Source organism: Clarias gariepinus, chromosome 13, assembly GCF_024256425.1.
Source record: "Clarias gariepinus isolate MV-2021 ecotype Netherlands chromosome 13, CGAR_prim_01v2, whole genome shotgun sequence".
In the NCBI taxonomy this organism is placed as follows: domain Eukaryota; kingdom Metazoa; phylum Chordata; class Actinopteri; order Siluriformes; family Clariidae; genus Clarias; species Clarias gariepinus.
The window spans coordinates 8085073-8097197 of NC_071112.1; the positions used below are offsets into that span (position 1 = coordinate 8085073).

Genomic DNA, 12125 nt, shown 5'->3' on the forward strand with positions numbered 1-12125 from the left:
AGATCATTCTCAAGCACTAGGATGCTACTTGACCTTTGACATAATTTAACCTGTAATCAATGATTCTGTGCAGTTTTCTGTAACAAAACATTTCAGTAGGTACGCCTGAAGTACATGGACATCTAAAATCCATGTAATGATACCTGAGTCCTGCTCCGTCTTGCAAAGATGGAAGCACACCATGTATGCTCTAGTATTAAATTACAATTTCCCAAACCTGTTTCAGCATTACATTTGGACTGGAACAACTTGATGCTGGAGGAACTGGAGTGTATTTGATATCCCAACATCTGCTCATATAGCTAACAGTGAATGAATGCAAATCCCCACACCCACATTCCAAAATCTATTGTAAAGCCTTCCCAGAACAAAAACTGTGCATAACATGTTTACAGTAATAAGCACATGGCTGTGATGGTCATGTGTTCACATACTTTTGAATAAAAAGTGTATTTAGGACAGTGTGTAAGCTTTCAAGATTCTCAGAAATATTACAAGCTATGTATTTAACTGTTTTCTCTCATTTAAATTATTAAGTAAAGGAGAAAAAGAGGGGTGGTATGGAAAAGACTGTTCATAGCTTCTATAATGTGATAGTGTGATCAATCTGGTTGGTAGACAAGCTACAACATTCAACAGAAAAAGTATCCATAAAAAATGTTGCATGTTTGATATGTCTATACTACTATAGGCCTTATGACTGGACTTATATCATAGTTAAGTAATAAACCGGTGCATTGAACGAGGTGGGATCAAAAAGTTCAGAGATTAGCTCTGTCTACAAGCTCTGTCTTTCCGCCGTATGTCTTCGGGTTAAAATCCTGGCAGTATAATTCGCTATTGATGGTATGGCCCCTGTGCTCAATGAAGCAAATGTCGAAAAAGACAATCAGCATGCACTTGGTTGAGCTGCGAACCTGCCTCGCCTTTTTTGCTCATGGAGATGATGGGCTCTTCCACTCTGAAGCCTGTTGCTTTATCTCAGGGTCATACTTATACACCCAAGAAGGGCAGGTCATCCACGGCATGCTGACCGAGTTCTTGGCAGACTTTGACGTGATGGTTCTTCTGCTCCTGGGTCAGCAGCCTGGAGACAAACTTGGCAGCAACATGGTGCTTGTTCAGATAGCACGAGGATTGCCTGGACTGTTCCGTATGACACACCGATATTTTAGGGTTGAGCGTGTTGAAGGTCTTTCTGAACTTTCATCGTCTTAAAGTAATGTTCTTCCGCTCTTAAAGCATGAGCGCCTCTCAAAAAACCTTGGACGACTCATTGCAGCATCACTGTAAACTTGCAGAATTATGTCAAGCATTTCTGTGGCAGATTTGCCCAGTTTCATGCAGAATTTCACATTCGTTTCTAGTCCTAAATTGCTGTCCATGATGAATAACACCAGTTGGACAGCTTCCGATGTACACAGAACAAGATCTTTGCGCAAATTGACTTATGAAGGTCGGTGCTCCCTGACTGTGTGTGCAGAGTTGTGCTGCCACCTGTTGCCTCATTACAAAACTACAGTAGTCTCAAAATCTTTTGATACCACTTCCTATTGTGTTTGTATAAAAAAAAAGAGAAAAAGAAATCATCACTTTTGGCATACTTTAGTAACAATTTTATTCTGTTTTTAGCAAATGCAATAATAAATGCATATCTTTATTCATTAAAAAAGTAAAAACAAGATGTGGTCAATGTGTCACCAAGAAAAACAATAATAATAATAATAATAATAATAATAATAATAATAGAAGAATGATTGATAAAGAAGTGCAAAGAGTATTCATTTCCATAAAATTATACATGAAACATTAGGAGAAAAATATATGATGCTTGATTGTTCCAACGAAGATGTAATGAAAGTCACATGGACAAACGTATAAGAATCTTTACAACAGCCTAAAATATTTGCCAATGCAAACATTAATGTGAATCAAAAAATTTCAAGCATGGCATAGGAAAATGCAAGAAAATCGATTTTTTATGCCAAAATATTACGTTGCGAGATTTCAGGATATAAGAAGCAAGAGGGAATAATTTAACCAAGTTTAATAGTGAAATAAATTATTTACATTTTTTAAATTTTTATAATACAATTATACATGTATAGAACATTTTCTTTGATTCAAAGATGCCCATTTTTGGAAAAAGTGAAGCTGAATTCGGTGCACATCACTTACTTGTTCACACAAACACACACACACACTCTCTCCCTCTCACACAGACACGCAGACACACAAACGCACACAAGGTCACTTCGCACTGGGTTCCTCGTCACTGTCCTCTACTTCCTGAATGATGAGGTCAGTTCCTGAATCCTCAGCAAGGTCATCCTCATCCTCCACCCCCCACGAGGCATTGCGGCTTCCCTCCAGTTCCTCCTCCACGCCAAGCAAAAGCCCTGGCTCCTCTGTGCTGGCGTCGGTGCCATCACGCGCCACCAGGCCACTCTCCTGAAGGCACGCTTCACAGAGTCTGTATCGCCGTGAGCCCTCACACACCACACGGCTGTTCTGCTCCGTCACATGTCGCTTACACTTCCGGCACACAAGCTTACGTGCCTGGTGGATCTAAAAAGATAAATCAGTGGAGTCAGTTAATGATTAAGACACTTTGATGTTCATTGTTTTATTACTGTATTGTTTTATATGGAAACTACGAGGTGCATGAGAACGGAAGCTAGTACGTGTTGAGAGGTGTTGAAAGTGCAAATCTAGAAAATTAAGAAAAAAGGAACCTAGGATATGTAGGAAATAGAGAAGTTGCAGAGGGAAGGTGGTGGGAAGGAAATAAGTAAGTTTGTATGAGTAGGAATAGGGAGTAGAAAGGGCATATGAATAGAAATTAAGAAATCAATAAGCATATAAATTAGCCTCATTAAGTAGATAATTTGATGGAAATATTAAATAGAAAGTTCCAAAAGTTCCTCACGGTCTCAAAGTGGCTGCGCAGGTGCTCGAGACGAGTGAAGCGCTTACTGCAGGCCTGGCAAGGGTACGGCCTCTCACCCGTGTGGCACCTCAAGTGTCTCTTCAGATCCGCCTTCCTCTTCACAGTGTGTGTGCAGAACGGGCACTTAAAGCGCACAGTGGGAGTGGAGTCTAAGGGTGAGAAAGAGAGAGAGAGAGAGAGAGAGAGACTGGGATTTACAAGATGAAGGAAGACGGCATTACAGTATAAGACATATCAGGATAGCTCTAGGTGAGGCAAAAACAAAACATGACATGCATGACTTTCTTTTTCAGTTGTCTATCTCTTTGTCTTGGGCATTTTTTTAGCATGCAAAAGTAAACATTTAACTCTTGGATTTTACTCCATCACATCGGATTACATTACGGATAGCATAGCTATCAAAGTCAAATTATGTTACTTTATGCTCAAGTAAAATAACTTGACAATTTCCAAACGTGCATACAAGCATCAGAAACAATGCGAGAAAACATCATCTGCCAGACAATGCTTGGTTTTATTTATAAGAATGATAGGAGATTTTGATCTAATTTCAGATGGAATGTAGTCACTGATTAACTGATGCTTTAATGATGAGATAATGACAAAATGAGACCCAAATATATCATATCATCATATTATTGATGCTAACCTTTGTTAAAAACTCCCACAACACCTACGATGGTAGGCAGGGTGGCATAGAGTTCGTCCGCTTTCTGTGTGCCCGCCGTTGCCCTCTGGAGGTCGATCGGTGAACTATCGTCTGGGGTGTACCGATGAGTGGCTGATCTTTTCCTGGTTCCTCTTCTCCTGGGCTCAGAAACCGCGTCAAACTGTTCCACCTGGTCGTCCTTTAAGCCTGCCTCCAGAACCTGCTGGCACTGCGGGCTATGGTCATTTGTCACCTCTGCTTCGTACGCGTCTTCCTCCTTGGTGTCGTCCTGGTGCTCCCACAAGATGCTTTGCGGAGGCAGGGTGTCCTCCGTCGCATCCTTGGCGCTTATCTCCAGGGAGGACTCGATGAAGGCTTTGCAGTAGGCGATGACATTGTCCATCTGCAGGTAGCTGGCGGCAGACATCACCTCGATCACGTTGCCGCTGCCCAAAGCCAGATGACCTGAGTATACGAAGTCTAGAATGGTGGCAAAGGTGTCAGGGGCGAAGGCGTCGAACGAGGCCCTTGCGGGTTCCAGGCTTTCTCGCGCACCCTGAGACAACAGCATGCGGAAGTAGCCACTGCTCCCGAAAAGGACGTTGCGATGTGCGCGGAAAAGGCGTCCACCTACCAGCACGTTGCAGTCGCAGAACAGCTCCTGGCGCCGCTGCTGGTCCAACTGCTTCAGGAGGCAACTGTGGTGGTTGGCAGACATGTCGGCGCTCGTCCATCTGTGCACCGGCCTGAAATAACATCCAAAAATGATACACAGATGGAAAACAGTTCTCTGATGGTGTGGAGTACATTCGGGTCCATAAAGGTTTTCCTTTCAGTCTGGACCTTTAAACACTATGTGTAAGTTTATATGGAAGCAAATCATTTCTCTTTTTACAACAGAAACAATGTTTATTTTCTCCGTCTAGGACAAATTCTCAAAAGATTTCATTTCAAATAGCACAGATACTGTATCTTTGTCATTCGTAATATAAAACATTTATTTGAATACTAAGGACAAAAATATTCTGAAACATTTGTACCAATTATCTGAGGCATTGTATGATTTTATGAAGGGAACACACTATTCAAAAGTAGGCTCAAGACGCATCTCTTTAATCTGGCATACGCGTAACTCATCCCATAACCTCATACTCCAGTACACCTATCCTGAATGGCAACTACGCTAATTCTCTCCATCTTTTCTGTATTTTTCTACCCATCCTGAGACATCTGGAGATTGTGCCAGCTTCAGTAGACAAAGGCCAACCCTGCGAGGTTTCTAAGGCATCTTGAGAAGGACCTGCTCCAGCTAGATTCTGCTTTATGATGGCTGGAGCTACACATCCTGCTCCTGTGTTTCCAGTGATCCTGACCCCATCTGCCCTCTGCACCTACTGCTGAACTGAATCTACACAACTTCACACTTGATGTTATTTCTATCTGTTATCACCCAGATGAGGATGGGTTCCCTGTTGAGTCTGGTTCCTCTCAAGGTTTCTTCCTATTGCCATCTCAGGGAGTTTTTCCTTGCCACTGTCGCCGTCACCCTTAACTTGCTCATCAGAGACATTTCATTCATCATTCATTCATTTCATTATTATCTAGACACATTTTTCTCACACATACACACTTCCAAATATTTTCTTTTCTTTTCTTTTCTAAAAAAAAAAAAAAAAAAACTTTAATTTTTTTTTTTTTGTGAAGCTGCTTTGGGACAATGACCATTGTTAAAAGCGCTATATAAATAAAATTGAATTGAATTGAATTGAATATTTACACCGCTTACAGTGTAGTGGGAAGCCTGGAGCCTATTCCAGTGGGACAAAGGGCATAACCCCAGGAAAGAGTGCCAGTCCACCGTAGGGTACACAAGCATACATACACCCACACACGCTACGGATAATTCGAAAACACTAACAAGCCAAATTTATCAACTGTCTAAGGAAACAGAAAACTAGGAAGAAATCCACCTAACATGCACCTAACCTAACTGCACACACATAGACTCGAACCCTCGACTCTAGAGGTGCAAGGCCACAGTGCTAAACACTACGTCACTGTGTCACCATAAAGGGAATAATGAATAACATAAACCCTTTGGGGCAGGTATAAGAAGTGGTAGGTTTGAAGCTGTCTGAATTTTTGAAATAGTGACCCTGAGTTATTAGGATAGGGCAGATAAGGTGTATGGAAATGGTTGGAAATTAAAAGGCAGGTGGTTTCAGAAGTGGGAGCTACAGTATAGTAGGATGTCTGAAAACTAGACACCTATCATCCATGTTCTTCTACCCGTTCAACCGTCCTTATTTTTGAATGCTTAAGAACACAAATGCTAGATGGTGTCCAGGGCAGAACATGCAGAAAGTGGAAAGTAAGTAAATATATTTTAAATATATTTTTTATGTAATTATTTTTTTTTACATATAGAGCAAATGTTTTCAAACAGTCTTTTTTTAAACAGTTTTTTTCTCAGTTCTTTTTCAGTTATGAATGTAAAATATTTTTAGATTGTACATACTGATAATATATATATATATATATATATATATATATATATATATATATATGTGTGTTTTTTTATTTTTTTTTATTTTTTTTTGCATTATTTATATTTATTTGATGGATGTAGCTTTTTTTTTTTTTTTTTTAAATACACTGCCTGGCCAAAAAAGTCACACACTTTCATTCGGTCACCTTTTGATTAATTTTGATTACAGCACACAATGTGGTGGCCAGTTCATGTGTTCATGTGGCCAGTTCCTCATTCTCTCCAAAAGCAAAAAAGAAAAACTCCATAGATGTGATATCCTGGTCATTCAGTACATTCAGGTCATCAGCTGACTTTTTTTATTTCCACATAACATTGCTAAACCTGAACAACTGAGATAACCCCAGAACACTGTCTCCAGAGGCTTGTACAGTGGGCACTACGCATGATTGGTGTATTGCTTCCCTTCTTACCCTGATAGGTCCAGACTGACCTTATTCCAGATGGGCGCATCAGACAACATGTTGGCTGCCCCTGTCGAGGGGTCGACACTGCCGATTATTCGATCTGCATCCAATCCGCACACAACACAGGTTTTACGCTGGATACCCTTCCTGATACAACACTCTCATTTTATCCATGCTGGGAACCGGAATCGCATCCAGTCGTTGGGGTTTGGGCATTGGGTGGGAACTGAACCCAGGGCTTCCACTTGGCAGAAGGGAACCACTGAGCCAAACTAACACATGACCTTTTTCAATTGCTCCAAGGTCCAAACTTTTTGTTTTCTTACAAAATGAAGCATTTTCTTCTGATTAATCTCACCAACAAGTGGTTTTCTTATGAAGACACAGCTGGTTAGTTCGCAATCCTGTGAGTTCCCATCACATGGAAATACGCTTACTTTCACTAATAAACATGGCTCAGATTTTTGATGAGAAGTCATCTCCATTCATGATTTTTTTTTGTCCGACCACATTTCTTCCACAAATATATCTAAAGGGTTCTCAACCCAATTTAAGTAATTTCAAATCTCCTTCGTTGTTTCTTTGCTTGATGCAGCCCAATAATTTAACCCTTCTGAAATGGCGACATGTTTTTTTTTTTGTTTGTTTTTGCCTAGGCAGTGTATGTGCTACCCAAGAGTCAAGTAAGATTTATATTAAAGCATTTTTTAAATATATTAAGAATGAGATTAGGAAATATAATTATTTAATTCAAGTGACCAGTCAGTTAGGATAATAATAAGATAGGCTTAACTTCAACTAATATAACAACATCGATACTAATTCTTTGTCATGTCCACCAACGTCTCCGTTATTGAAATAATAATAGTAATAAATTCACAGCAGACCACCTCACTACACGTCACAGTCCCCTAGGGGTCCACTGACCCCATTTCCAGACACACAGATCTAGAAAAGCTCATTGGCCATCAAAATGTTTTATTAGTTGGTTAGGTTAGTAAAAGTGTCAGGTTTTGCAGTTTTAGACTTGCATATCAACAAAATGCTCCATTTACAGGAAGAGTGAATGGGTGATGTGTACAAATGCATGCAAAAATCTGCACTTTATGGATTTATTCCTCATTTATTCCCCATTTTGAAGTGCTTGGTGTTATTTTTTTTATTATTTAACTTGGGTTGAAGGAAATGGTTTACAGGATGGAAGCTAATGGCCCACATTATAGCATTGTCATGTCACATGCCACAAAATCTATTTAAGATCCCAAGCTGAGGTGAGATTTTCCAGTATGCAGTTGGCATAAGCTTGATCAGATGTTTAGCTTTCAGTCGAAAACTATACGCACGGACATGTTAGAAAACAAATCCGCGTAAATATGTTCCGGATCCGTGAATATTAAAGGAGCACTCAATTTCTGGGTTATCCTCTCCGAATAACACTCCCAGGCCATCCTTTGTTTAAGGGAGAAAGAAAGGAGGAGCGTAGAACGAAGCGCGCACGCTGATTGGCTGAAGCGCATGTCAGTCGAACGCTGGCACCGAGCAGGGGGCGGGGGCTACACCCGAGTCGGGTCGCGTCTCAAAAAGCGGAGAAAGGCGAGCTGAAGTTTACCATAAATAATAAGAATTGGTTTGTTCATATAGGAACGAGGAACTTTAAAGAAAGGAGGGGTGATATATATATTTTTATTGTTAAATCTTTTTTTTTTTTTTACAATACTGTCGAGGGGGATTTAAAATCGGTCGGTGTTGAGAAGTAAACGAGCCCGTGCATCCATCCATCCATCCATCGACAGGATTTGAGTACACCCGCACATAAAACACGCACATAATGCACGACTACCAGCGAGCATTCAGGTGGAGAAACGCCGCAAAAGCGGGCAAGTGAACCCCGTGTGCGGTTCAGCCCCTCCGACCTCGCCCTTTAGGAAGAATAAAATGCACCATTTCAGTCGTGGTTTGGTGTATACATTATTAACACGTGCACGCCTAGGTGCCTAAATCGCTGATTATAAACCGAAGCACCCGATTCATTCTCCAGAAATCCCCCCCCGTGGACCGGAGGCTGTGCAGGGAGCCGTGTAGGCGCTCCATGTTTGCGCACGGAATGCGCAATAGCGCGGCGACCTCAGCACTCAGAGCCCGTCCCGCCGCCCACCCGCTTCCGCCTCACATCCCCGAGACAAATACAACAACTAACTCCGCTACTCACTGCCGATCCGCTTCGCTCTGGGTCCTGTACGGTCGCCGCGTACCGTTCTCACACACCATCTCCATTTTCCTCGCTGTTGGTGCTGGTGGTAGTACTAGTAGGAGTAGTATTTTTTTTTTCCTCTCCCCCCACCGATCGCTTCCTGCTCAGCCCGAAAGACCGAAACCCGGTTGTGCGGGAGGAGGGAGGGATAAAAAAAAAACCCGAGTGTGCTGACGTGGGCGTTCAGAGAGCCCGCTTGGGGCAGTAAGACTCGCTTAAAGTTACAGACATGCAACCCGGCTGTAATGATTTAATCTGCATTTGGATAAAAGGTGCCATTACTTATGCAAAGGCAAGAACTTGCAGTAAACGGGATAGATTGACGTTCCCGCTCCCACCCACCCCTAGTTAGGTTGTATGGAATGTATGTACATATGATATGCCCAACTAGACCCTCATAATGTTATGTATTATTATTATTATTATCATCCATTTGTTTTGGTTTCTTACTTTTAAGAGTGGAATTGATTAGCCTTCAAGTACACCAAAAAATTTATATCCCAAAGAAATTTCTGATTTTTAACAAAGCAAGATCATTGGTCAATTTTAGACTGCACAGTCCCAGAGACAAATAGCTTGGAATCCTGAAATCCCCCTTTCTATCATTAACAGAATTATAGCACAGTTTAAAGAAAAAGGGTAAAAGAATCAGCAGAGTCAGGACCTGGCTGACCCGGATCTTCTGAAAGACATCTTTGTGCTATTGATATGAGGTTCTCTTGAGAGCAACCCTCTCATTCTATGCTTAGGCAAGCAGTTACTTTTAAAGTCATCATCAAATTATTAATATATGTTTTAATATGTATTAATAGCTAAATCTTACTAGCTTTAAATGTAGCATGTTCTTATGCGTAAGTTTAATCATAAAACTATAGGTGTCTGTTTTTATAAGTGTAGGTCTCACGCCATATGGTTCTGGTGCTGTAGCCGTTCCGAGAACACTTAGGGCATGAGGCGGGGTACACCCTGGATGGGGTGCCATTCCATTGCAGCGCACACACACAAACATTTATCCATACAGTACAGCAATTTCGGTACGCCAGTTAGCCTATTTTTTGGACTGTGGGAGGAAACCAGAGTACCTGGAGGAAACCCACCAAGCACTGGGAGAACATGAAGAAATTGACCCCGGACCCTGGAGGTACAAGGGCGACAGTTTTAATCACTACACAACCGGATATATACACACACCTGCATATAAATTTTTAGAAAGGTTTTGTCTGTACACTGGTCACAACTCACTTTTTCAATGATATCTTTACACTACATACTTTGGAGGACCCAAAACCAGTCTCAGAAAATTTTCTGTCTGTCTCTCTGTGTGTCTGTCTGTCCAGCCAGATTTTGTCACATGGCCAAAACACAGTATTGCTATTTTTTATATTGTATTATACATAAAAAATAAATGTGTGCCATAGAAGCTACTTCTGAAGTTTATGTCTGTAAGTGACCAATCTTGCTTCCCTTAAAGCTTTAATTTGCTAACTTCAGCCGTTTTGGAGAGTTGATTTAATATGCGCCCCAAAAATGGACTTTTTCAGAATTATACTGTCTCGCTCCAAACAATAATCATTTTAAATGCAAATAATTTATATTTCTTTATGAATGTTGATATGAAAATTTGCTTAAGCTTCTGCATATGACCTGTAACAATAGTTGCTTAAATACATTTTTGGTAACAGGACAATTAAGATCATTCCAAGATTTAAATTCCAAAAAGTTAAGGACACTACATAAAATAATTTATTTAGCACATATGTTTCTTTTTGTCTAATAAAAATATAAATGTGTATACCTATTTACAAAAAACAAAGCATGGATCGAGAGATAAGAAGCATTAAGTATTATGAAAAATGGTCTTATATAATTCTATCTGAAAATTCACTTTTTCCTTTAGGTGAGTCACTTTATAGCACTAACACCATGTTTTGGCCGATAGCATCATGCAAAACTGGCTGGACAGAATTTAATGAAACTTTGGTATCAGTTTGATATTTACTTCAAGTTAAGCCTGCACCATAGATGAAATTAAAATCTTTAGTAAAAGTGAAGTTAAGAGCAGTTATGTGCCAGATTGTCACAACATCTAGCGCTTTTTTTGGATGAATGTAGCATTTTTGCCTCAAGTATGCGTTACTCAACAAAGCCAATCAACGCAACAGAAACAACCATAATGCAGGGCCTACAAGGTGCCACAATCCTCAGCAAACCCTGATGAATGTGCAACACAGCATGGCTTACTCCAAAGAGGCAAGTAGACTATGAAAACTGAATCCTCAAAGATGAATGGACAGATCAATGAATTTGCAAACATATTCTCAGCAGTCCAAGGTAATGGCATGTAATATATCCGAACTGAGAACGCAGTGTTGTGAGCTAAAACCAAAATGTTGAGAAGAAGTGAAGTTTTGAGCAGTTATGTGTCAGATTATGTCACAGTATCAAACAAAACTGACTGGACAGAATTTATTGAAACATTTGCAGTAATAAGATATCTGCTTGATGTTTAACCTGACCATAAATGAAATGTTGTGTAAAAGCGATGTTATGTAATGCATTGAATAATCTACTTTAAAATAGGCTACTTATAAGCTACTTGCTTAATGTAAACGAACACCTCGGCATCAATAGAACTGTATATAAACTGTGAACAACAATACAGTATAAACTGAATATTTTTCCTGGGATTAGTTAATATGGTATAAGTGAATTTTATCATGCTGGAGTTGTTTTAAGACAAAAGTTAATATGTATCTGATCTACTTTTTAGATTTCTCATCTGTAAATCACACTCCGATTACCGAAAAGGGAGTGTATTTAGCTGACGACGAAAAAAGTAGAACTTAGCATAAACAAGGCGTAAGATTCTCAACCTTAAAGCAGTTTATTCCTTTGTATTAATAAATAAGGCAGAGAGTCCTTCAGTACAGAAAGACAGGCGGACAAGCTGATGTCTGAAAGTGCTGATGTCATTGTGTATGAAGGGCCCTCTTGTTCTTCTTATTAGAACCCGAGCATTATGACATCAGCCCTATGTCGTCATAGTGTGTGAAGGGCCCTGTTGTTTTCCCAAGGATTATTGGGGCCCAAGCACTATGACATCAGCCCTATGTCGTCATCATCAGCCCTAATGGCATGTAGTGCTTTTTACCATGCCTTGCATGTGTTCCAACATTGGGCCAAACTTGTAATCATTTACTGAACCAATGTTGTGCCAACCTATCTTTGGCCCCACCAATGAGCCAACATTGGACCCTTAAGCAGTGTGCTATCTGGGTGTACGTACTTAACGATAAATAGTTTTGAACTGAGGCTTGTGA

At 40.3% G+C, this 12125-nt stretch overlaps 1 protein-coding gene across 1 annotated transcript; it reads right to left on the bottom strand.

The window, feature by feature from the left end:
• Positions 1-1693: 1693 nt before the first annotated feature.
• On the bottom strand, positions 1694-8907 carry zbtb8a (zinc finger and BTB domain containing 8A). The gene is made up of 4 exons (XM_053509382.1): positions 8764-8907; positions 3600-4345; positions 2930-3099; positions 1694-2568 (listed from the first exon to the last, which is right to left on the bottom strand). The coding sequence occupies exons 1-4, from the start codon at positions 8826-8828 to the stop codon at positions 2251-2253; spliced, it is 1299 nt and encodes a 432-aa protein (XP_053365357.1). The 5' UTR covers positions 8829-8907; the 3' UTR covers positions 1694-2250.
• Positions 8908-12125: the final 3218 nt, after the last annotated feature.